We start from the raw sequence: 25,443 nt of genomic DNA on the forward strand, positions 1-25,443 counted from the left end.
TCTTGAGGTAGCTCTCCTTTGTAAGGCTTTGATAGGCTCACATGGAAATCATTGTGTATGAGCCAATGATTGGACAACTTGAGTTGATAGGCCATCTCATTGATTGGCCTAAGAATCTGGAAGGGATCATAGTACCTTTTTTCTAGTTTAGCATAGTACTTTTGGTGTCCCGTAGGATTCTTGCCCGTCGTGTGCCTTAATCGAGCCTTGGGGAATTTTAATAAGACCCAATCATTTTCTTTAAAGGCTTGGGCTCTTTTGTGCTTGTCAGCAGAGCAGCCTTTTGCCTTTGCTGTGAGATAGAGATAGCATCCTTAATCTTTTGAAAAGATTCTTGCAGGTCTCGGCTATACTCATCTGCAGCGAAGATCCTCCCATGTACCTTAAGTAGCAAGGGACTTTTTGATCTTCCCTCAATTACCTCAAAAGGTGCTTTTCCCGTGGAAGTATGTACAGTGTTATTGTAAGCATACTCCACTAAGGGTAAGTACTTCTCCCATTGGGATCTTTGACCTACTTCCGTTACATAGGCTTTTAGTAGATCGAGAATTGTGAGGTTAGCTATTTCACTTTGGCCATCCGTTTGTGGATGATGGGCCAAAGAGAAGTTTAGCCTTGTCCCTAAATTCTCAAAGAGACCCTTCCAGAAATTACTGGTCATTCTAGGATCTCTATCCGACACTATGGACATTGGCAAGCCATGGTACTTGAAAATTTGTGAAATGAAGAGGGTTGCCATTTGATGGGCTTTGATAGTCTTTTTGACAGGTATAAAATGAGCTTGTTTACTGAACCTGTCTACTATCGTCCATATTCCCGTATTCCCATGGATAGACTTAGGCAATCCAAAGATAAAATCCATGGATATACTCTCCCATGGTGAATTAGGGATTGGCTAGGGTTGAAGCAATCCAAGTTTCTTCCCTCTATAAAATTTTGTCTTTTGGCATACCACACATTTAGAAACATACTCTTGTATGTTCACTTTCATGGTAGGCCAATAGAAATATGTCTCAATTCCCTTTAAGGTAGACTGAATCCCTCTATGCCCCGCATAAGGTGGAGCATGAGATTCATACATTACTTTCTCACGTAGTGAGTTAGTAACACATAGTCTATTGCCATAGAGAAGATAACCATCTTGTAAAGAAAATGGTTCTTCTTTCTTCCCTAATGCAAGGGCTGAAATCACATCTCTAAAATCGGGCAATAGCATACTCATCTATCATTGAAGATAGATCATTGTGAGTTGCTATGGAAACCGCATTCACTCTCGACCATCTTGAGAGTGCATCAGCTACTTGATTATGCTTGCCAGCAATGTGAGCAATATGAAAATGAAATTGCGAAAGGAAATTTTCCCACCTCATTTGTTTGTCAGAGATCTTGGTCTGCATCATGAAGTACTTAAGACTTTGGTGATCCGTTCGCAGAATGAAAGGAGTCCCCAATAACTAGTGCTTCCATGAGTCTAAGGCATGTAGAACTACAAGGAGTTCCTTTTCATATATGCCTAGAGCTTTCTCAACAGAGTCGAGCCTTCAACTTTCATAGCCTATGGCGTGCCCTTCTTGAAGCAAAACAGCTCCAAGGCAATCACCACAAACATCACATTGGACCTCAAATGGTTTTGAGAGATCCGGTAGTGTAAGCACAGGTTGAGAGATAAGCTTTTCGAAAGCATTTTTCTCCTTAGCAGACCATGTATACCTAACGCTTTTCTTTGTTAGGTCATGTAATGGTCCCGCAATTTGTGAGAACTTTCTATGAAGCGTCTATAGTATGCACACATACCTATAAAGCTTCTTAGTTCATGAAGATTCTTTGGTTTAGGCCATCCTTTTATTACCTCTAACTTTGATGGATCCATTTGGATGCCATCTTGAGAGATAATGTGACCTAAATACTTAATCTCTTGCAAGAAAAATTCACTTTTCTTTCGATTAACATAAAGTTTATTCTCTCTTAAAACTTGAAATATTACCTGGAGGTGTTGCTTATGTTCGTCTAATGAATTAGAGTAGATGACCTTTTGCATATGATTTAGAGAGCTCCAGTGAAGGTTCGATGAGGCCTGAACAACTTCTCCATCAAGCGGTTGAATGTGGTTGGTGCATTGGTCAAGCCAAAAGGCATGACAATGTATTTGTAAATACCAAATGTGGTGTGAAATGCGGTCTTTACAATGTCTTGATCAACTATCCTTATTTGATGATAGCCACTTTTTAGGTCAATGCTATTGAAGTAGGTTGATCCTTGTAGCTTATCAAATAGGTCTTCTACCCATGGAACGGGAAACCTATTCTTGATAGTGATCCTATTTAGTGCTCTATAGTCGACATACATACAATATGTGCCGTCTTTCTTTTGCACTAAAAGCACAGGTGAGCAAAATGGAGATGAGCTAGGCCTAACCATGCCCTTCTCAACTAACTCATGCACTTGCCGCATAATCTCCTCTTGTTGAGCTTGAAAAACTCTATAAGGAGGTTTGTTAGGCGGTGAACTTCCTGGAAGAAGTTCAATTGCATGGTCATCATTACCTCGTTTAGGAGGTAGCTCACAAGGGATGTCGTCAATAAAAACATCTTGAAACCCCTTGAGAAAATTGGATAACTCTAATTCCTTTTGGTTGCTTTTATTTTCTTTTGCTAAAGTATTAGGTGAGTACGGTTTCCTCTTTTAGCAAAGAACATGGTTTTGTAGTTGGGGGCAATATGGGTAGTGTAATGTATGAAGCGTGACCCACCGGATTTCTCTCAAGCCGTAATACATTGGCATTGTAAAAAAGCTTCATTCACTTGGGAGTCAATTGAAGCATCATGTAGCAAGTGTAATGCATCCCATCTCCCAAACCACTTCTTTATGTCTTGCATCCATCCCGTGCTCAAGATCTTGCTTTCATGCGTCTTTTGAACTTTTTTGCTTGCTTCCCATGCAATTGTAGGAAGTCAATGTGAGGGATTTTGACGCATCTTTATCATGTACTCAGCAACCCTTTCCATGTCCATAACCTCAATTGGAAGAGATCTCGATTCAAGAAGTAGGAGCATATATGGTGTTTGTGTCTTAACTTGGAGAAAGTTTGTAAGAAAACACTTTTGGACATTCTCAAACTCTTTCCAAGTAGACTTTGAGATGCTCCCGCCCCACACTTCAACTCCTTAAAGAAGAACTGGTGTCACCAATGCATCAAAAAGATACTTCTTGAGAACCTAACACTTGATGTTTCCTGCATTACACATGTTCTCAAATGCATATGTGCTCTCTTTCCCGCTTCCAAACGATGCATAGCACATTCATGCCACTTGTGATTGGATAGAACCTCAAGGCCAAGGTACTTAAAGCTCTCAACGACTCCAAGTTTTTCATTGTTGGACACAATGCATGGCTTCTCCTTATGGTTGGTTTTCACAAGCATAACCTTTGTTTTGGATTCATTCACAATCACCCACTATGCAAGAAAAAGTTCTCAAGGACAACCATAAGATCCCAATTGAATCCTTATTGAACTCCATTGGCACTTGTGAAGAATGCATTCAAATTTTGGAACCCTCCACGAACACGTTCGTCTATCCATTGTACATAATTGGCCCTTCTACTATTTTTCTTTTCTAAGAAATCTACTTTAAAATAAAAGTTCAAAGTTCAGCTAAAAATGGGCTTATTATCTTCCCTTACTTAGATGCATGAAAATATGAACTTTTTCGGCCAAAAGTACTTTCAATTGACTCTATAAAACCTAATTGCCATCAAAGTTTCAAAAAAGTGCATTTTCTAGCCTATAGAATATAAGAACTTTTTTTTTGAGGCCTGAAATTGAGATTTTTTCACATGGACATCTTGTTTCAGTGATATGCTAACACTTTTGTGAAGGCCCAAAAAATTGTGACTCTACTTAGGTGAAAAACTGATCCAAAACAGCTTTCACTCTGAACAGATAGGTAACTGAAGGTAAGAATACTCAAAACAAAACAGAAATTGATGAGACCTCTTGAAAGGTCTTTAAATACCTTGTTTAAATTATGTGAGTTGAAAAAGTTGAAAAATTTTACAATTTGGGCACCTAGATAATAAGCGTAATTATTGTCTTGGTCTTCAATTGCAAAATTTTCAGCATTTGACAACACCCTAGGTTAGAACATAGTATAAAAAGACCCTAATTTAAGTTTGGTGTCATTTGGAGTTGTAAGTTGTTAGTTAGGTCTAAATTTCATTGAAGACCATTGCAGACACAAAATTTGACTTCGAAACTTGAAAACTAAATCAAACTCCATGAAACTTGATGAGTGACTTGTTTATAGTGTGAACATCCAATACAATTAAAACAATTGGAAAAAAAATTCATTTTGATATAAAAGATAATAAGCGGACTTATTATCTCCTACCCTAAAAATTCAACTTTTTGAAAATTTGATAGCCACTTGAATTTCATTTGAAACTACTACACTCAAAAATGATGAAAGATTGAGCTAAACTTGCCCACAATTTTAAAACCTCATTAGAGCTTATTGAACATACACTTCACTAGTGGAAACCATCAAAAGTTGAAAATCTTGCAAACTTGGGATGGAAATAATAAGCAAGGTTATTATTATGGTCTTCAAAATTACAAGATTTTCATATTTGAGCATATCACATGTTAGACCATTGTGTATTGAGCTTACGTTTCAAATTTGGTGTCATTTGGAGCTATTGAGGTTTGATTGTGCCAAACTTCTCTGAAATCCAACAACAATTACAAAAAGGGAGCTAAAAACTTGAAAATTGTTCCAAACCTTGTGAAACTTGCCAAATGACCTAGTCATAGTGTGTACAACTAGTGTGGGTCAAGAAATTTTGAAAAAAATCCTCATTTTGGGCCAAAAGATAATAAGTGCTTTTTTGGTAAGATAATAAGCTTGACTTTTTTCCAAACCTCATAAAACTTGCCAAGTGAAAATTACAAAAAGGGAGCTAAAAACTTAAAAATTGTTCCAAACCTTGTGAAACTTGCCAAATGACCTAGTCATAGTGTGTACAACTAGTGTGGGTCAAGAAATTTCAAAAAAAAATCCTCATTTTGGGCCAAAAGATAATAAGTGATTTTTTGGTAAGATAATAAGCTTGACTTTTTTCCAAACCTCATAAAACTTGCCAAGTGACAATTACAAAAAGGGAGCTAAAAACTTAAAAATTGTCCCAAACCTTGTGAAACTTGCCAAATGACCTATTCATAGTGTGTACAACTAGTGTGGGTCAAGAAATTTTGAAAAAAAACCTCATTTTGGGCCAAAAGATAATAAGAGCTTTTTTGGTAAGATAATAAGCTTGACTTTTTTCCAAACCTCATAAAACTTTCCAAGTGACCTATTGATAGTGTGTACAACTAGTGTGGGTCAAGAAACTTTGAAAAACTCTTCATTTTAGGTCAAAAAAGAATAAGCAAGCTTATTATTTCTTGCTCCAAAATGCAAGATTTTTGAATTTTTCTTGAAGGGACTTTAATTAATGATAGTAGTAGATTGCATGTGCCAAATTTCAAGTGATTTGGAGAAATTTTGATTCAAATTTTGGGTTAAAATTTTTTGGCCGCAAGATAATAAGCGTGATTTTTTCAAGTGATTTAAAACTCATGAAACTTGTGAAGTTACCTATTCATATTGTATACAACTAATGTATGACAAAAGATTTGGAAAAAAATCTTCATTTTAGGTCAAGAGATGATAAGCTGGCTTATTATCTCCTCTTGCTTCAAAACAAACAATTTTTGAAGTTTTTTTGAAGGGACTTTGATCTATGATAGTAAGAGATTGCATGTGCCAAGTTTCAAGTGATTTGGAGTAGTTTTGATTGAGATTGATAGTTGTTTTGTATTAGAGTTTGCAAATCACTGAAATTGGTGAAAATCTCTACAATACTTGTCCAAATTTCTTGAAAAATGCTCTTTGATCATATGCTTAATCACGGTGTGCATTGTCGAAATTGCAAAAACGTATATTTTTTACTCAGTAGTAGATAATAAGCGTGTCTTATTATCTCTTGTTAGCAAGAGATAATAAGAGAGCTCCTTTTTGACATTTTTTGGTTTTCAAGATTAGTAGACCTATCATATAAATAGCTTGAAAATTCTGGAGTCATTTGGAAAATATTGCTACTAGAATTGGATTTTTAAAAATTGAAGGTTGCAGATTGGTCGTTTGGCTACTTTTGTAAAAGTGATACTGAAATTTGACCTGTAAATTGGAAAACCTTCAAAATTGAATGGTTATCTCTTCAACTAGCAAGACTATCCTTGTTCTAGCCCGTTCAAAAATATGTGCCACAATTCAAACAAAGAACACCAGATGAGCTGAGAATGATCGTGCAAGCACAACTTTGCACAAGTACAATCATTGCATGATCATGCTAGTGCATTACAATCTAGGGCCTAGAATGATAACCGAGGAAATAATTGACATGATTGTAATGCACTGGCATGATCATGCTAGTGCATTACAATGTAGGGCCTAGAATGATGACCAAGGACATAATTGACATTTGATTGTAGATTAATCTATTTAGAGCCCTTGTTCATTGTTTTGAAGGGTTGCAGTAAATTCTAAGGCATTTCACCTAGAGTTACCCAACTCTTGTGACTCTGAAAAGCATTCAACTATCAAAATTGCCTTGTCAAAAGTAGTATTTTCAGCCCGAGCAAGAGGAATTCGATTGTGCAACATCAGTATCTACTAGGAGTAACCTTAAAGATCAAGAAAAACATGGACTCAAGTCGAGCTGAAGATTCAAGTGAACTAAAGCCAATCAGGAGTAGTAGCAACACAAGCACAAGTGAAAAAGAGAAAATATTATAACTAGATGGGTATAGTGGAGACAAAGTTTTGTATGCTGATTTCGAAGGCCATACGTATCTTATAAGCAACAAAGCAGTTCAAGAGCCAAGATCCTATTGATCACAGCATGAAGCCAAATCAAGAGAACTCCCAAATGTTCATAGATTTCAATGGAGCCAGGTCTGTGTGTGTGTGTGTGTGTCTAATATATATATATATATATATATATATATATATATATATATATATATATATATATATATATATATATAATATAATATATATATATATATATATATGTATGTTGTATGTATGTATGTATGTGTATATGTGTGTTTACATGCATGTGTACGTGTGCGTGGATGCATGGATGCACTTTTTATTGTGTGTGTGTGTGTGTGTGTGTGTATGTGTTTTCTTTTTTTAATTGTCAGCAATCAAATGAAATAAGAGTCAATGCTGTCCCATATTTCATTCTTTTGTGATTAAAATAGGATGCCCTTTTGGTATTCCATTTATTGAATCAAAACCATATTCCATAGTCTCATGTAGCATATGGAATCCAAAAATGCATTCAACTTAGGTAAGCATTTTAATTGAAGATATGTATAGTATCAAAATGGATTTGTTACAATGAAAATATATTAAAAAATACTTTATTTTTTTTGTAAAGAGCATACATATCTTTTCCAAGAAGCATATAAGCTCATCCATATTGTAGGGAGACCCAAATAGCAAAACAAAGATGCAGATAGAATTGTTCATTGTTTGTAGAACCTTATCTTTATAATTTTTTTGCAAAGCACAAGGCGTTCTCTCTCTCTCTCTCTCTCTCTCTCTCTCTCTCTCTCTCTCTCTCTCTCTCTCTCATATCTTTTGATCTCTCTTCAGAAAAGATTTTGATCAATAATACAATTGGCTGATCACACTTTTAACTAGAAAATTTGAAGAAATAAAAGCTCTAAAAATTGGCAAAGTTTGCGATTACACTTTTCACTTGAAACACCTCGTTGAACTTAATTACAAGGCCCTAAACACCTCCCACGAGTGATAGGATCTGCGGGGATTAAGCAAGAATCAAGTTGGAAAGAAGATATGTAAGCTTTTAGAAGTAGTAACCTGCATAGTTAACTATATATAAACTTGAGCAGCCATAGCTATATAGACTTGTGTGTGTGTGTGTGTGTGTGTGTGTGTGGTGTGTGTGTGTGTGTGTGTGTGTGTGTGTGTGTGAGAGAGAGAGAGAGAGAGAGAGAGAGAATATGATGAGCCTTAAGAAGAGCATGGAGAGCTTATTTTGGCTAAGGATTTCATGGAGTTTCATGAGACAAGAAGAAAGAAGTTTCGTTGCTCTCTCTCGCGTAGCCCTGCAGAGCAGCAGCAGAAACAAAGAAAAACTCCCTATTGCAGTCCTCAAATAAAAAAACTATGAACTACAAACTTGTTCATCTTGTTGTTTCAGATAATTTTAGCAAGCTTTGTATAGAAATGTTTTATTTTTGAGTTATTCCAAAAATACTCACCCTAGGTCCTAAAAAAGCATTTTTTTATTTTTAGAGCTACTTCTCTCACCTTCTCGTTTGCATTGGAGGCTTGTGGTCCTGTGAACCACATCCCTTATCTTGACATAGCTTTAGGTTGGTAAGTGTGGATAATAACACCTTGGCTCCCATTCCCACCTTTTGGTTATCCTTCTCACTTTCGAAGGCTTTCGAAATCTGTTTTGGACTCGTAATATCCCATATTTGCCCCATAAGATCCCGATTGAATCCTTATTGAACTTTGTTGGCACTTGTTAGTGACTGCATAGGCACTGGGAGTATCAGAAGAACTGATGGGGGATAGTGTAGGGGAGACAGTATATACACCAGGAATAATGGGAGAATTGGTACGGGATACCCTTTTTTCTTCTTTCTGCAATGAATTGATCCAAGAAGGGCACCGGATCTTTCTCTTTTAAAATAGTGACAATCTGATGGAATTCATTAGGTAAAATTTTCAATAAAACTGCTATGAGATCGTCTTCTGGCACTGGGGCTTCGACATACACAAGTTGAGTTTTATTACTCTTCAGACCGGCTAGCTAAAGATGTAATGTTGTCATTGGCACGCATAGCAACAGAGTACAACTCCGTCTTTAGACTCATCATTGAATACTTAGCTTTAGCACCAAAAACCTTCTCTAGATGTATCCAAGCAGCACTAAAAGATTGCATGTCATCCAAGTAGTGAATAAAGTCATCTTTGAGAGATGTCAGAATAATACCTAATGCTTGCTCGTCCTTGCATTGTTGATCGGCAGGTAGTGCTCTCGTAACTGTAGCAGATGTGCCGGCTTCGTCGGTTGATAAAGGTTTCATGACACTCCACAGGTTCTTCTGCATCAAATAGCCCTTCACTTTGATTTGACAGCTGTGGAAGCTAGATTCGTTGAATTTATCCACCTTTGAAGCCATGCTCGATATGATTTTGCAAATTAAAGGGGGGTGTTTTGATTGTTGCTGACAAAATCTTCTAATAGCTTCCTTTTGCTATGCTAGCAAAATTTATCTAATGATAGCTTGTAATTAAGCTTCGCCCGCTATAACAATTGCTATCTTTGCTACAACCACCTAGCAGGACGTTCTGAGATGATGTGTGTATGAGGAGTTTGTCTCCACCGGAAATTCCTGCTATTATCTCCAATTAGGGCAGCGTTTCAAGAAGCTACACCATTTGGTCTATCGACAAACACTACCCCGCGCCACTCAAAACAATGTTTCGATATGCTTAGTTGATTGTGATCCCCATCACTTGTTGTAGACGGCGTTTTGATACGCTCATGCAGGTGTCACCTAGGTTTTCCTCGGGCCCTACTCCCTGCGTTTTAGAGTGCCCACAATCGCCTAGGAAGAGGACAACGATGAGGCTTAGTTCTGCATGCCTCTTGAAATGCCCTTCTTCACCGCCTCAAAATATGAAACCTAAGAACATTGATGCTCTGATACCGGTTGTAGGGGAAGTGGAGCTATGAAGGGTGATGGAAGCTACAAGCCATGGCTGTTGGAGAGCGTGCACCAAAGCAGAGAAAAATGAGACACACACACACACACACACACACACACACACACAGAGAGAGAGAGAGAGAGAGAGATAAGAGCACGGCACACTTTTTGTTGAAAAAGCAACGCTATATTCACTATAGTAAAAAACCTTACAATATATAAAATATTAGCCATGCAAAACTTCTAAAAAGAGTGAAGTTCATCTGCATACTCCATAAGGGAGTGTTCCCATGGGCTGACATCAAAGTAAATGAGGGCTTGGAAACCCAACACATTGTACATAATTGGCCCTTCTATTATTTTTATTTTCTCTCACTAGAATGGCCAATTCTAGCAAGAGAAAATTATTTAAGATGACCAAAAATAAAATTTGTTGACAATTGGTCATCATTGATCTTGGAAAAGATGTTGCAACTTCTTGGTAAGTCAAAAATCTACTTTCAAGAAAAATTTCAGTGTTCAGCTGAAAATAGGATTATTATCTCCCCTGAGTAAGGTGCATGAAAATGTGATTTTTTTTTGCCAAAAGTACTTGGAATAGACTGTATAAAATCTGATTGCCATCAAAATTCCAAAAAGTGTATTTTCTAGCCTGTAGAATTAAAGCGCTTGTTTTAGGCCTATAACTGAACTTTTTTTACATGAACAACTTGTTTGGGTGATATGCTAACACTTTTGTGAAGGCTCAAAAGATTGTGAGCCCATTTGAGTGCAAAACTAAGCCAAAACAATTTTCACTCTCAACAAACAGGTAATCGAAGGTAAGAACACTCACAATAGAACAAAATTTGATGAGACCTCTTGATAGCTCTTAAAATACCTTGTTTAAACTGTGTGAATTTAAAAAGTTCAAAAAAGTTACAAATTTGGGCACCTAGATAATAAGCGCAATTATTATCTTGGTCTTCAAAATTGCAAAAGTTTCAGCATTTGATAACACTGTAGGTTAGAACATAGTATAATAAGACCCTAATTCAAGTTTGGTGTCATTTGGAGTTGTAAGTTGTTAGCTAGGTCTAGATTTCACTGAAGACCACTGCAGACACAAAATTTGACTTTAAAACTTGGAAACTAATCAAACTCCATGAAACTTGATGTTACCATATACATGTCATTGTGATGTGTGTGAACACACTTAGGACCGTCGAGACATTTTTTCCCTCGCTAAGAGGTTTTTTTAATGTGCATTGTATATACGCCCATGACTTTAGGGATATCTTATCTTTCCATTGTGCACAATAAGTAATACTACTCTCTGGTGTGTGCCTTTAACTTCTTTGGTCTTCTCCAAGTTGTGTGTGTTTCCCTGCAACCCTACTTCCTACAATTGGTATCAGAGTAGGTTGCGTCCTCACGGGCTTAATCACCAGCATCGTCAACACATGCCTGCTCACTTTCTCTGATTTTAGTGAGCTTTGGTGAGTGTTAGTAGGTCAACAAATACAGTCACTTGTGCAAACAATGCCCCCAACAAGTCAAGGGACTTGGAAATATTGTGCTGACTGCTGTAAATAGTAGTTCTTTCACACTTGTCGATGCATTTTATGTACATGGGATCAAAAGGAACCTTTTGTCTGTGTCTGCACTTGCTAGACTTGGTCTTGTTGTCAAATTTGTGGATGACAAATGTACAGTTCACGATCTCAACTTTAGTGATGAAATTGTTGTATCTGGCATTTTATGTTGTGGGTTGTATAAGCTCACTTTGGATGACAAGTATAGACAAAATTTTGCAAATTGAATTATGGATTCAAAGACTATTTCATATACAAAACTTTGGCATGCACGTTTTAGACATGTGAATTTTGTTAGTTTGCTGCGTTTGCAGAAATTTGATTGCTTCTTTGCCGCCTCTTGAAGCACCTATGAAGCATGTTTGTGAAAGTTGAATTTTAGGTAAGATGCGATGCTCGAAGTTTCCAAAGGAGGGCTACATGCAGCTCGTGCATATTGATGTTTGTGGGCCCATGCAAACTCCGTCCTTGGACAATTACCTTTACTTCGTGACTTTTATTGATGATTACTCCAGGCATGCACGGATATATCCGCTTAAAGCTAAGTCCAAAGTGTTTATGTGTTTCAAGCAATTTTTGGCTAACGCTAAAAATGTCTCTAAATGTACTACGGACACCTTCCGTTTCGATCGAGAGAGGGGAGTATATGTCTCATGAATTTAATGCATTTCTGGCTAGTCGTGGGATAAAACACCAATGTACATTTTCGTATACACCTCAACAAAATGGTGTTGCTGAGAAAAAAACAGATTGCTAATGGAGATGGCATGATGTATGGTCAAGAGTCAAGCTTTACCACATTCGTTTTGGCTTGAGGACATCGTGTGTGCTACTTATGTACTTAATAGATGTCCTACAAAAGCTTTGCAGTCTACAACACCTTATGAAGCATGGCATGATCGAAAGTCATTTATTGATCACATGCACATTTTGGCGTGTTTGGCTTATGCTTTGGTGCCACAAAGCAGTGCTAAAAATTGGATGATAAGATTGTCAAATGCATTTTTGTTGGTTGTAGTGTTAAAAACAAAGGTGATAGGTTGTTTAATCCACAAACAAAACGTAACTTGGTTTCACGGCATGTTACGTTTGTGGAAGATTCTATTCAGCCCTTGTTGTCATGTACTAGAAACATTAGTGTAAGCTCACGGGACATTTATAATAGTTTGTTGCCTTTTTTCAATGGTGGAAATTTGAATGTAAATTCAAATGAGCCAAATGTACAGCCTATGGTTTCTGAAAATGTTACAGATCAACCTATTACTGATACAGATGTACATTACGTACTTGATGTGGAAAGGGATGAGAATGAGCAGGCTAGAGGTATGCCAAAATGGCTAGTGCATACTTTACGTGACAGTAAATTGAATGTATCTTTGTCTAGTCATACTCATTCAAGTTTTCACCATGCATCTTATGCATCATATTGTTATGCTTTGGATGTTTCTAGCTTATGTGATGTTGAGAAACCTCTATCTTTTGATGAAGCACAGAATTCAAAAAATTGGATCACTGCCATGCAATCAAAATATAATGCACTTATAGAAAATGACACATGGACTTTACATGATTTGCCTCCTGGCAAAAAAGCCATTGGTACAAAGTGGGTTTACAAGTTGAAACGTAAGCCGGATGGTGAGATTGATCGCTATAAGGCCCGACTTGTTGCAAAGGATTATGCACAGCAGAAAGGCATAGATTATGAAGAAACTTTTGCTCCCACTTGTCATATGACTACTGTGCGTTTTCTATGTGCATTGGCGAGTCATTCTCTCAATGTCGAACGTGAAATTTAAAACATAGGCAGCCATCACCTCCCATCCAAAGACTTCCCTACATTAAGGTTGAAGTGGCAAACATGCTATTGTTTTAGTTTTTACTTAATATTGTTTACATCGAAGTACTTATAAGTGGATCACTACTTAGCATACATGATTTACAATGAGTCCCATTACGCAGCTATGTGAAACCAAGAAACTAGGAAATATTTTCCCCGTGTAATAGCTCTCCTAGAGAGTAATCCCTTGCTTAAAGTCATTGTAATACTCAGTTTAAACATATTACAATAGTTTAGTCTTGAGATAGTTTACATTGATCTTAGTCTCGAGATAGTTTTTAGTCATAGTTTAATATTGACTTATTAGGTCTCCCCCATCTCAAAAAAATAAGTAGCCTTTCAAAACATCTTTTTTTTTTTTGCAAAACTCACAACGATGAGTTTAGGAAATGAAAAGACCTATGAAAGTGGGAAAAGACTTATAAAGAAGAGATGGTCGAATGCATCTTTTGCTTCTTTTCCCTTTAGCCTTTGCTTCTGTTGAGAGTGTCCTTTGCACTATATTGGTGGTGAATATATATATTTTGAAGCCATTAGGTATAATATCACTAATTCAGCCTTGACCACTATCACACCTAACCACTACCATAATATGATTTCTGACAGAACAAGCAAGAGATAAATCTCCAGCAAGAATCCTGTTAAACACCTAGCATGATCCTGTTAAACACCTAACTACAGATATAAAAGACCAAACGATTCTATCTGATGCAAATCAAGTTGTAAAGCAATACATTTCTGAGATGAGACATTGAGGAAAAAGAGCATCAACACCAAACTGCAACCTCCTCCTCGAGCATGCGCGTCCTCATTTGCCGCCGCCACTCATAATCTTCAGACTTCATCTGAATAACTGAGTCACCAAGAACCAACCTCATCAAACCATCAAACAGCCTGCGGACGGCTTCCACTTTTCCATTACCAGGCTCAGGTGTGGGCAAGCTGAACCACCTGGGACTCAGATAGTAAGTGCCAACCAACATAGGGCCATCGGCATAGTCTGCATGTGGATTTTCACGATAGTTCTTTCTATAGAACTCTGTGCCCCTTTCGGATTTCTCCACCAGATCCTCCAAACTTGTTTTTGGCACACCTGTCATTGCTTGGTGAGATTTGAACTCCGGCATGCACTTCACATCAATTTTCCCATTATGGACCTGGACAAAGCCCACGGGACGATGTCAGGACAAGGACATACACAGATGCCCCATGACCTCTTTGTAAATTGATCAAGCAATGCTTCGCAGCATAGAATCCTCCTTCGAAACGTGCACTCCATTTATGGTTGTCATCCACAAACTTATGCTCTAAAACTGCCACAACCCTGTCAGGATTCAAGTCATAGATACATTCACCTATACAACGCTCTTTTGGCCTGTAGTCCATAACGTGGAGGACAGCATCGGCACATCCTCCTCTAGGTTACCAATCATCTGGGCAACTTCCTCGGTTGAACTCCTCATGCCATCATTCTCCCCATCTGAGAGACTGGGCCCAAGTGGACCCTGCACCTCTTCCATGTTGGGCACAATACGAAACCCCACATACTGTTCACTATCAGCATCCAATTTCCTCCTCTTTCTTTCTTCTTGGACTTCCTCATAAGACCACTTGTGCTTCAAACTGACACACCTCTCATTGTGTGTTTACAGATCTTGCCTCGAGGGTATTGTGAACTGCATCAAACTCTCCATAAAGGCAAAATTTCACGGAAAGGCCTGCTGTCATTTTCAGCCATGCTGTAGGTGTGGTCCACTTGGAAGTACCTTTTAATCCAACTCTTCCTAGCCTCTGCTGTTGCCTCTGCATCCAATACATTCCCTTCAAACTTGTCTAGCACTGGAAAAGGCTCTCCAGGAGGAACATCCACAACCTTCACCAATGGAAAATTAGCAACAAACAGATCTTTATGGTAGCAATTAGGAGCAATCTGTGCTGGATCAGAGATTCTCCACTTCTTTTTTCCGTTGCTTCATGTCACCAACAGCAGCACTAATCTTCATGCTTGCGTAATCGAGCAAGCAGTTCCTCAGAAGAAATGAAAAGACTCAGAGAGGGATAGTAATCAACCAGCATAGCAGCACAGCAGAGAGAGAAAATTCTTTCGCCTTACACAACGAGGATTTGACACTCTTCATCGCCCCCGCCATGGCCGACCACGCAGAAGAGAACCGTGAAAAGCCTTGGAAAATAAAAGTTAAAACGTGTTCTTCACAAATTAGAGTCATTACAGCCAAACAAAAAAAAAAGGAAAATCATTGATGCTTTTGAAGATTCTCTTTTCTCTCTCTCGATTGGAAACGACCTCTCTCTCTCTCTCTCTCTCTCTCTTTACTTGGTGAGCCAAAGGCTTTTTTTCTAGTATCTGAAAGCACAAGCAACCACGTGGCATTAGATTTTTTATTTTATTTTTAAATCGATGCCATGAAAAGCTCTAAATAAAAAAGACTCCGCGTGAAAAGCTACCAAGTGAAGTAAGAAAATAAAGTATGCAATTAAAATTTATGGAACTATTGCAAAAGTTTATGGCCTAAATTTGCGTGTGCATGCCACTCAATGGCATTTGATGTCATGAATGGTTAGTATCCATCACTACTAATCATAATGATTAATTTGGCCAAATAATTGGCGTCTAAACCATAAATTGGCATAAGAATTGATTTGGATTACTCAATTGGTGCAAAATTTTGAATAATATATTCGTATGACTATGATAATGATTGATCAATTTGATGAACATGGCAATGTTGCATTGATATGTGTGCCTAATACTACCCAAAATTTAAGTGTGTGTAGTCTCACAAACCAAAATGACAAATTTGATTGGGTTTGGATGATTTGGGCTATTGGAGATGACAAATTGATTTTGCAATGTTTGATTTTCAATTGGAAGTAAAATGGATAGAGAATGGATTAGTATTGTGCACAAAGTGATGAGAATTTTCAATATTTTGATGAAGAATTGGCTTGAATTCCCATTATGTTGTTCATTGCATGACTAGTGGTAGTGCAAGGGCCTTTTCATGCACCCAACACATTAGACCCCGTGTTTGACGATTGATTTTAGTGGTTGGTCACTATTAAATCAAATCACATTGATTCATCAAATGCATGGTTGATGAAAAATGTTTATGCCCACTATCATGGTCATCACCTAACTATGTAGAAAACCATCAACATTCATTGTACCTCTAAAAATGTGCATATGTACTAGTTTGTATCCTTGCTTTCATAAGCAATCCTATAGGTGTGTCTACTTAAAGAGTGTCCTTCTATTGAGACGTGCCCAATTATAGATACCCTCACCTACATGTGTACAAAATCATCAATGACAAGTGCATCTATATTAACCTTGTTGCTTGAGGCTTAAACTATGGCATATAGAGCAGGAATCCATCGAAGCAAAGAAGCATAGGAGGACATGATTGATTATACAGTGCATGAAGAAAGATGTCTCTGAGTTTACAATTTCATTACTAGATTCATTTTAGAGCGCGATCAACATCCAAAGAACCTCTTCAATTGGACAAGAAATAAGCGAAATCAAGGGATAAGAGTGCTTACAATTTGTGTAATTACAAAAGGAGACTATCCAAATCACTGCATTGACAAGAGTGAGAGCCTGAATCACTACTACATTACACACTACGTAATTATAAAAGGAGACTATCCAAATCATTGCATTAACAAAGAGTGAGAGTCTGAACCACTAGTACATTACATTGTCTTATTGAATGGTGAGCATTTATTTCCAAGCAAGGTGAGAATTGAGAGGCTTTCTCCCAAATATAGAGCAAAAAAGTGTGTGTGTGTGTGTGTGTGTGTGTGTGTGCGCGCGCGTGCTGCTGTATTAAACTTAAAACATATACACAAAAGAACATAACGTTCAAACGACAGTTGGTGTTAAATATCTGTACAAAGATTTGTACAAAAATGACTCAATCTTAGATTCATTTTTGTTAAATATAATAAGAATGAGGCATCATTCTAATGATCCTATACAACAGAAATGCAGCAAAGGAGGTCATCTAGGTTGAAACCTGCAGGGATCTTCAAAGTCAGGACAACAGCTACTAAGCCAACATACTTTTAAGTATAGTATTCTGACATGCATCCATATAAACAAGACAACAGACTCGTTAGCTTTGAATACGTATTACAGGTGTCGATGAACCTATCAATTGTTATCCTTGTCCTACTTAAAAGTATTTTAACTTATTGTTATGTGGATCAGAAGGCCATCCCCCTTCAGATTCAAGTGGCATACCCAAAGTTATCAATAGTTTTTCTTTCAAATCAAGTTGGCTTACCTATTAAAGTTTTTTTTTAATAATATTTCATTATGGTCTAGGGATATCTAGATAAGCTATGCACTTGTCTTACAACACAAAAATTATTTTTTAGTGTTATGCATATCAGAAGGCCATGACCCCCTTCTGATTTAATGGCATAACCAAAGTTACCAATAGTTTTTCTTTCAAATTTAATCAAGTTGGGTTATCAATTAAAGTTTTTTTAGTAGTCTTTCATTATGTTCTTAGAATATCCAGATAAGTTATTTACATCATCCTCTTAAAGCAATATGATACTTTATCATGAGAAAAAACCATGCCCCAAAAGTCGATGTATAAAAGTCATTGACATTTGAGCTTTTTCAAAGCAAATCATCAAGAATTGTTTATAAGATGTTTTCCAATGGCTCAAACAAGTGTCTATATGCCTTGAAGGGATATATCATCAATGCCTCAACACAATCAAAACTATAGGTAAAACATATTCCTTGAAAAATTCGACTTCCTTTTGAAGTGAGTTTTGGAATCCACTTTGTAAAGACAATGTTTAAAACAATTTCCACACCATCAAGAGCCTTCAGTAAGATTTATGAAAGAAAACTCAGTATAAAGAATCACGACCCAAATCACCAAGCCAAATAACATCAGTGCCTCAACCACAGTACTAACAGATTCAGAAATAGTCCTTGAATACCAATAATCTACATTTTATTAAGAAAAAACAAAAAAGAGTACTGTTAAAAGAGTATTGTTAAAAGGCCAGCCTTCATGTCAAAGATTTCTAGTATTCTTGGTAAATAAAAAGGTCATGTTAAACCACGTTCTAGTCTATGAAAGAAATCTAGGTTAAGCTAAAATAACTCATTATATACTCACAAGCCATCTACCATAGCTACCAAGTTGCACTCTTCAAGGACTTGGTGAGCTTTCAAGTAATGTTTTTGCCTGAAGCTATTTGCCTTCCAACATCTTCCTTTGGAGTGCAGCTTCTAGCACTGGGGGTATCCTGGAATGCTTTCCACACAAAAACCCTAGCAGATTATATCTTGAAATTCTTCAACATCTCTCAGTAGGTGTCTCATATTGGGTTGATAAGCTTGGAGACCCAGTGTGATTGCTATATCAGTGGACCATCATCATCGCTACAAGAACAGCTTGTCGAGGCATGTTTCAGCTATTTGAGAGCTTATGGACCATGTTGCAGTCGGCTACAACCTTATGGAAGAAAGCTAACCATAATTTTGGTGCATGTTTGAGGATGGAAGCCCCATCGACTTTCAAGCTCGATTGACATCAAGAATGCTTTTTTAGATTGAATTAGTAGTTTTTTTAATTTTGTTTGAGAGCTTGTTTGGTGATCCTATTTAAAATGGATGGTATCTATTTTGAACCTGTTCTTGGTGCCAATTTGAAATGTTTGACTCTGGTTTTAATACTGGCTTCAATGCTTGGTGATTTACTCCCAGGTGGAGTAGTGAGAAATGTTGTTTTGAAATAATCTAAACCTCGGAACAACACAGACAAGATGTCTAGGGAACCTTTTGTTGTATGCTTGAAAACCTTGGAACGAACATACGAGATGTCTGGGAACGTTTTGTTATATAATTTCAGTCCTTTGAACTCATGGTCCAAACCTTTTTAAGGTTATTTGCATGGAGAGTGACGAGGTAGTCGTTGAGTAGCTTCATACCACAGACCATCTATCTCGAGGGAGTGCTCAACGGCGTTGTTCATTGTGTCGTGTAATTGATTGTCCCTCAGAATGTCCCTCGTAATGACCCTTGGAGATTTTTGAGCTAACTTGAGTTGTTTTGCAGATATATTGTAATTGCGGACAATTATTTTCTTTCAAGAAGGGAGGACGTCACAAACTACTGACGTGTCAAGCCATTGAAGAACAGAGCCAACTTGCAGATCCCGACTGAGGGGCCTAAAACATAAGTGAAGAAGCAGCAGAAGAAGCCAAGAAGAAGTTTTACCTACTTGCAACATCCTACCGAGTGGCCTATTTTTAAAAAGGGGTTCCCACCAAGTTACGGGACCCCGTCCAATGGGGCCCAAGTGACCTAAAGGCATTAAAATAAAGCACCCACACACTTAGAAGAATGGCTTGCAAGAGGATGATGATGTGGCAAGCCTATACAGATGACAACTCGTAAATTGTACTGGCAGTGCTCATGTGGCACTTGTATGGATTTTTGTGTTTTACATTGATGAGATGGTAGCTATACGGATTTTCAAAAACCATGTTGGCAGATTTTAGTGTCAGCTTTTGGGCCAGATGCTTTTCATGTAATTGCTTTTCATAGGCCAAGGGCCTTTAAATATGAGCCAAGGGCTCACTCTCTAGCATGCTTGTGTGTGAAGGTGAAGAGGATGGCACACCGGTGATATATTGAATTCAAGCAATATAAAGAAATATCAAAAGGGGCACCAAGGTTTGGGGCTAGTGCTCTCTCGGGGTGGAACTCTACCACTCCCCGTCTCTATGTTTGTGCACTCTCTATCTCTTTCAATTGAGTTGTTATTTGAAGTGCTTAAATTTGTTGTGTCTGTTTTTTTTCGTTGGCATGTGGTGCCCTCTCTATCGAGGCCTGTTTTGACTATTCAAGAGCTTATGGATCATGTTCCAGTAAGATATACAACCCTTATGAAAGAAATCTAAATACAGAGGGAGATGAAAAGAAGTGGAGTGTGGAAAGGCTACCAATTTTCCCACTTCGGCCATTTGATTAGCTTCTTTAAAATCTCCATTGTTAGATTGCTCAAACATCTCAGATTTTTTGGCGTTCACACAACAATGATGGGGATTTTATGTAGGGATTATTGTAAGAGGACCATGCTCTTGTCTCAACACCTAATTATGAAAGGCACATTTCTCTCCGAATCGCTAACTTTATGCAACCACCTTAAAGTGGCTCAAATTCCCATTTTGGCATAAACTTCATGTACAATGTTACATATTGCTAGCACAATTTTCCTCTCGCAGATGTAGAGACATAGTGACATCACGAGACGGTGGAGCCTTTAAAAGAACAATGGGCTCATGCTCTAGGAAGATATGATTATGTCTAGAGGCAAAAGATGTGATTAGGAAATTGATCAAAGTGAAGTTGATTTCCAAATAAGATCCATCATTGGAAATGATTCCTTTGTAGAGATAAGATAAGCAATCTCGCGTGGAACATCGGTGGTAGTGAATAATTTTTTTAAGCTGCGACAATTTATCAACTTTGTAGTCATGAGAAATAAAATAACTAGATAGCAGGAAGACAACTCTTCAATTGTAAAGAAAAGCCTAGCATGGAGTGACTCCAATGGCACACACATGTACTAAACACAAGTGCACATTGGTATCCTTGGTAGAAGATAGTAACGACGCGAAATATGGTAATAAAATGTGAAGTGCACGTGCGACAGCGTGTGTGTGTGTGTGCATCAATGGAGAAGAGAGAAGAAGAGAGGAGACACAGGTTTGGGTGGACTCCAAACACAATAGTGTTAGGATTATGAGTCCTTATTCTTTTATGTAGAAAAAATGGTCAGTGTTAGTTCCCTGTAGTCTCCGGCGCCCAACACTCAGGCGCGGCACATTGGGCTTTACCACCCCAACAACCTCCCACTTAAAGGACGATGTGCCTTTAAGCTGGGGTGACAATGTATATAGACATACAATACACGTAGACAATGACCATGATCATCTACCCAATGCCCATGAGTGCGCGACAATGTGCAAACCACTCTGAAGGTATGCCCTTTGTTAGAAGATCAACAAGGTTTTCAGTGGTGTGAATCTTGGCAAGCTGCAATCGCTTGTCCTCAAGCACCTCACGAATGAAGTGATACTTCACATCCACATGCTTTGTCTTTGCATGAAACACTGGATTATTTGCCAATTGTATAGCACTTTGGCTATCACAATGTAGCACATGCATCTCAACATTGATTCCCAAGTCTCCCACCAGCCGACCAAGACATATAGCTTCCTTGAAAGATTCTGAAGCTGCAACATATTCAGCCTCTGTAGTAGACAAGGTAACACAATCTTGCAAATGAGATCACCATGAAACTGCACCTCCAGTGAATTAAAAAACGTAGCCTGAAGTGGACCTTCTCTTGTCCAAGTCTCCTGCATAATCTGCATCAGTGTAACCCATTACACATGCTTCCTTTCTTCCAAAGCAAATACACATGTCTTTTGTACCATTCAAATATCGCATAACTCCTTTCACTGCCTCCCAATGTTTCTTGCCTAGATTTGATATATATCTGCTAACAACTCCCACTGAAAAAGCAATATCAGGACGTGTAGCGATCATAGCATACATCAAACTCCCACTTGCAGATGAATAAGGCACTTGTGCCATTTCAGCCTTTTCCTCTTTAGACTTAGGGCAATCATTTTTAGAAAGTTTCACATATGGAGGCAATGGAGTACTCAATGCCTTCCCCTTCTCCATATTGAAATGCTTGAGCACTTTAGCAATGTACTCAAATTGAGACAAATAGACCAATTTCTCGCTTAATGCGCATGCCAAGGATACGGCTTGCTTCACCCATGTCTTTCATTTCAAAGTTTGCGTGTAACTCTGACTTCAAGAGTGAAATATCATCCCTGCATTTCCCGGAAATTAGCATATCATCCACATAAAGGACCAAAATCAGCAAACTACCATCTTTAGAGCAATGGTCCATATCGCTACGTTTGTAGCCTTCAGAGAGCATGAATGAGTAGAATTTATGATACCACTCCCTTGATGACTGTTTTAGACCATAAAGAGTTTTTCTAACTAACACACCAAGTCTTCATTTCCCTTCTCAACAAAACCTTCTGGCTGCTACATATAAACTTCTTCTTGAAGATCACCGTCTTGACATCCATCTAGTCAAGTTCCATGTCGTCTTTAGCAACCAACCCAAGTACACACAGCAGAGTAGTCATCTTGACAACCGGAGAAAAGATCTCATCAAAGTCAATACCCTGTTGTTGCTTAAATCCTTTAGCAACAAGTCGTGCCTTGTACTTGGGTTTATTATCATGAGGTGTAATTTTTTGCTTATACACCCATGTGCATGGAAACGCTTTTTTACCTTTAGGCAATCGAACCAACTTCCAAGTTTGATTCTTATGCAACGAGTCTATTTCTAATTGCATAGCTTTCTCCCACTTCACCTTGTCATCCATGGACATGGCTTCCTTATAGCAGGAAGCCTCTCCGCAATCTATCAACATAATGTAGTCCAATGAGGGAGTAAATCTATCAGGAGGCCTTGAAACTCTTGTAGACCTTCTAATAATTACTTGAGCCGGTTGTCCCTCAGCAACATCTTGTACTGCAGGAGGATCTATACTTGTTGCCTGACATTAGGCACTTCATCCCTATTGTGGACAATTCCATATTCTTGGAAGATAACTCTCCTGACCTCCACTGTATGCACAAGCTTCTTATGCATCTTTTCTTCATTGAAGTATACGTCATTACTGCGAACTATCTTTTTAGCTTCAAGATACCATAACCAAAATCCCATCTCGCCAGGATTGACATAACCAAGAAATATGCATTTCTTTGACTTAGGAGCCAACTTGCTTCAAAACTCCTTTGGAACATGGCAATACGCTTCACAACCAAAGACTCTAAGATGCTTGTAAGAAGGTGGCTTCCCAGGCCAAATCTCTTCAGGTACCTTCTCATCTAAAGCCTTGTTAGGAGATCTATTAATAAGATGGACATCAGTTGCTAACGCTTCCGCCCAAAATCCATTAGGCAACTCTGCATTAGACAACATGCTACATAACTTCTCTTATATGGTACGGTTCATCCTCTCAGCAACACCATTTTGTGGAGGGTTATATGGAACAGTCAACTCTCTTTTGATGCCTTTGGAATCACAAAAATTTTGAAAGGCTTTAGTTACATACTCAACACCATTGTCTGACCTTAAGCACTTTACTTTCTTGCCAGACTGATTCTCCACTAATGCCGCAAAATTCTGAAATTTTGAAAGAACTTCATCCTTCTTCTTGAGAGGATATACCCACACTTTCGTTTAGAAGTCATCAATGAATGTAACAAAGTACAATGAACCTCCCATGGATACGTTAGGCATAGGTCCACACACATCACTATGCACTAACTCTAATGGCTCGCTTTTCCGAGTGCTTACCCTTTTGTGTGGTGACTGTGTTTGTTTACCATAAAGACAATGCTCACAAACTGAAAAGTCTGAGAAATTGAAGCCAGACACATAACCAAAACGAGACAAGATTTTCATTCCCTTTTGAGACATATGTCCTAACCGGCAATGCCACAAAGAAACACTTGGCTGCTCGGTTACACAAATTACATGGTTTTTAACATTGGATACATATAGCATGTACAAAGTCCCAGACTTTGAACCATGTGCTACCACTAAAGAACCTTTGATTATCTTCCACGAACTATCACCAACTGTGCAATAATATCCTGCATCATCCAATTGTCCTATACTAATCAAGCTTTTGGTAAGCTTCGGCACATGTCTCACATTCTTGAGCTTCAATGAAGAACCATTCTGAAATTTCAGTTGCACATCGCCGACACCAACTATGTTGCAAGCAAAATCATTGCCAAGACGAGCACGACCTTTACGGGCTGCATCATATGTAATGAACCACTCTCTGTGAGGAGTCACATGAAACGATGCACCTGAGTCAATAACCCAATCCTGTAAAGCATAGTCTTTAGTGGCAACCAAAAATGTTGAATCCATGGCAGATGTGAGATAAATGTCTCCATCAGAATCTTCAACAAGAACATTGTTGATCTCTTCAATCTTTATACTGCTTTCCTTAGTCTTGCCTTCTTTCGACTTCTTGTCTTTACCTTTCTCTTGTTTCCACTTTCGATAGTCTTTCTTCATATGACCCTTTTTGTGACAATGATAGCACTCAATGTCTTTTCGGCCACATGATTTGCTATGAGATTTTCCTTTCTGATTCTGCTTGCCCTTTTCTTGTGATCGACCACGAACAACGAGAGCATTGCTAGTACCACGAGAAGTATCAAGATTCTTCCTGCTAACCTCTTCAGTAAGCAAATTGCCCTCAACATCAACACATGTTAAACCATCAGGAGGTGCTGAGTTACTTATGGCTGTGCGAAAAGTATCCCAACTTTCTGGCAACGTAACTAGCAAGAACATTGCTTTGACCGAATTGTCGAAATTGACTCCTTGCGTAGAAAGCGGACTGAAAATTGTGTTGAACTCATTGAGATGGTTGCACATGGGTGTGCCCTCATCCATCTTCAGATCAACTAACATTTTCAGGCAATAAACCTGTGATGCTACAGTTTGCTTCTCATACAGGTCATATAACTTCTTCCACAGCTCATAACTAGTCTTTTACATGTTCACATTGAAGTACACATTCTTTGACAAAGTCAGCATGATGGTGGAGTTGGCAAGCTCATCCAACTCATGCCAATCATACTCATCCATATCCTCAGGCTTTATCCCTTTCATCTTTAGCGGCCGGATCTGCTTCTTTTGTACTAAGACATTGTAAATTTGTTCCTTCCAAAATGGGAAGTTAGTTCCATCTAACTTCTCAATGTTGAAGAAAGATTTCTCCGATGATGAAGCCATCACTCGACAAGGAACAAACGTAATAGATCCAGTGCACTAAAGAAGATAATAGAAAATCTGAAAATTTTTGGCAGAGTCTCCCCTGCAAAACTAACTTCTGAACCCAAAAGAAATGTGTACAATGACTGAAACGTTGATCAAAGTGGCTAAACCGGCAAGTTAGAATCTCAAAGAATTGTCACTGTCAATGTCTCCAACTCTAGAAGAGTGTCTCTGACCAACTGAACACTGTCAAACACATACGCATAAAGATGACAACAATTCCAACAATGGCGGGTCAGCAGATGCACACCAATATTACAATAACCGCATATACAT

General features: G+C 38.2%; 1 protein-coding gene across 1 annotated transcript; it reads right to left on the reverse strand.

Moving 5' to 3' along the window:
- Window positions 1-13,865: 13,865 nt before the first annotated feature.
- On the reverse strand, window positions 13,866-15,433 carry LOC147420760 (uncharacterized). Its single transcript, XM_086504379.1, has one exon. The coding sequence runs from the start codon at window positions 14,332-14,334 to the stop codon at window positions 13,975-13,977; it is 360 nt and encodes a 119-aa protein (XP_086360505.1). The 5' UTR covers window positions 14,335-15,433; the 3' UTR covers window positions 13,866-13,974.
- Between the last annotated feature and the right edge of the window lie 10,010 nt (window positions 15,434-25,443).

The sequence above is a fragment of the Adiantum capillus-veneris genome, chromosome 28 (assembly GCF_014529385.1).
Source record: "Adiantum capillus-veneris isolate H3 chromosome 28, ASM1452938v2, whole genome shotgun sequence".
Lineage (NCBI taxonomy): Eukaryota > Viridiplantae > Streptophyta > Polypodiopsida > Polypodiales > Pteridaceae > Adiantum > Adiantum capillus-veneris.

Excerpts from the sequence above, each read along its gene's own strand:
- LOC147420760 (XM_086504379.1), bottom strand. The coding sequence starts at position 14,334 with ATGCCGGAGTTCAAATCTCACCAAGCAATGACAGGTGTGCCAAAAACA.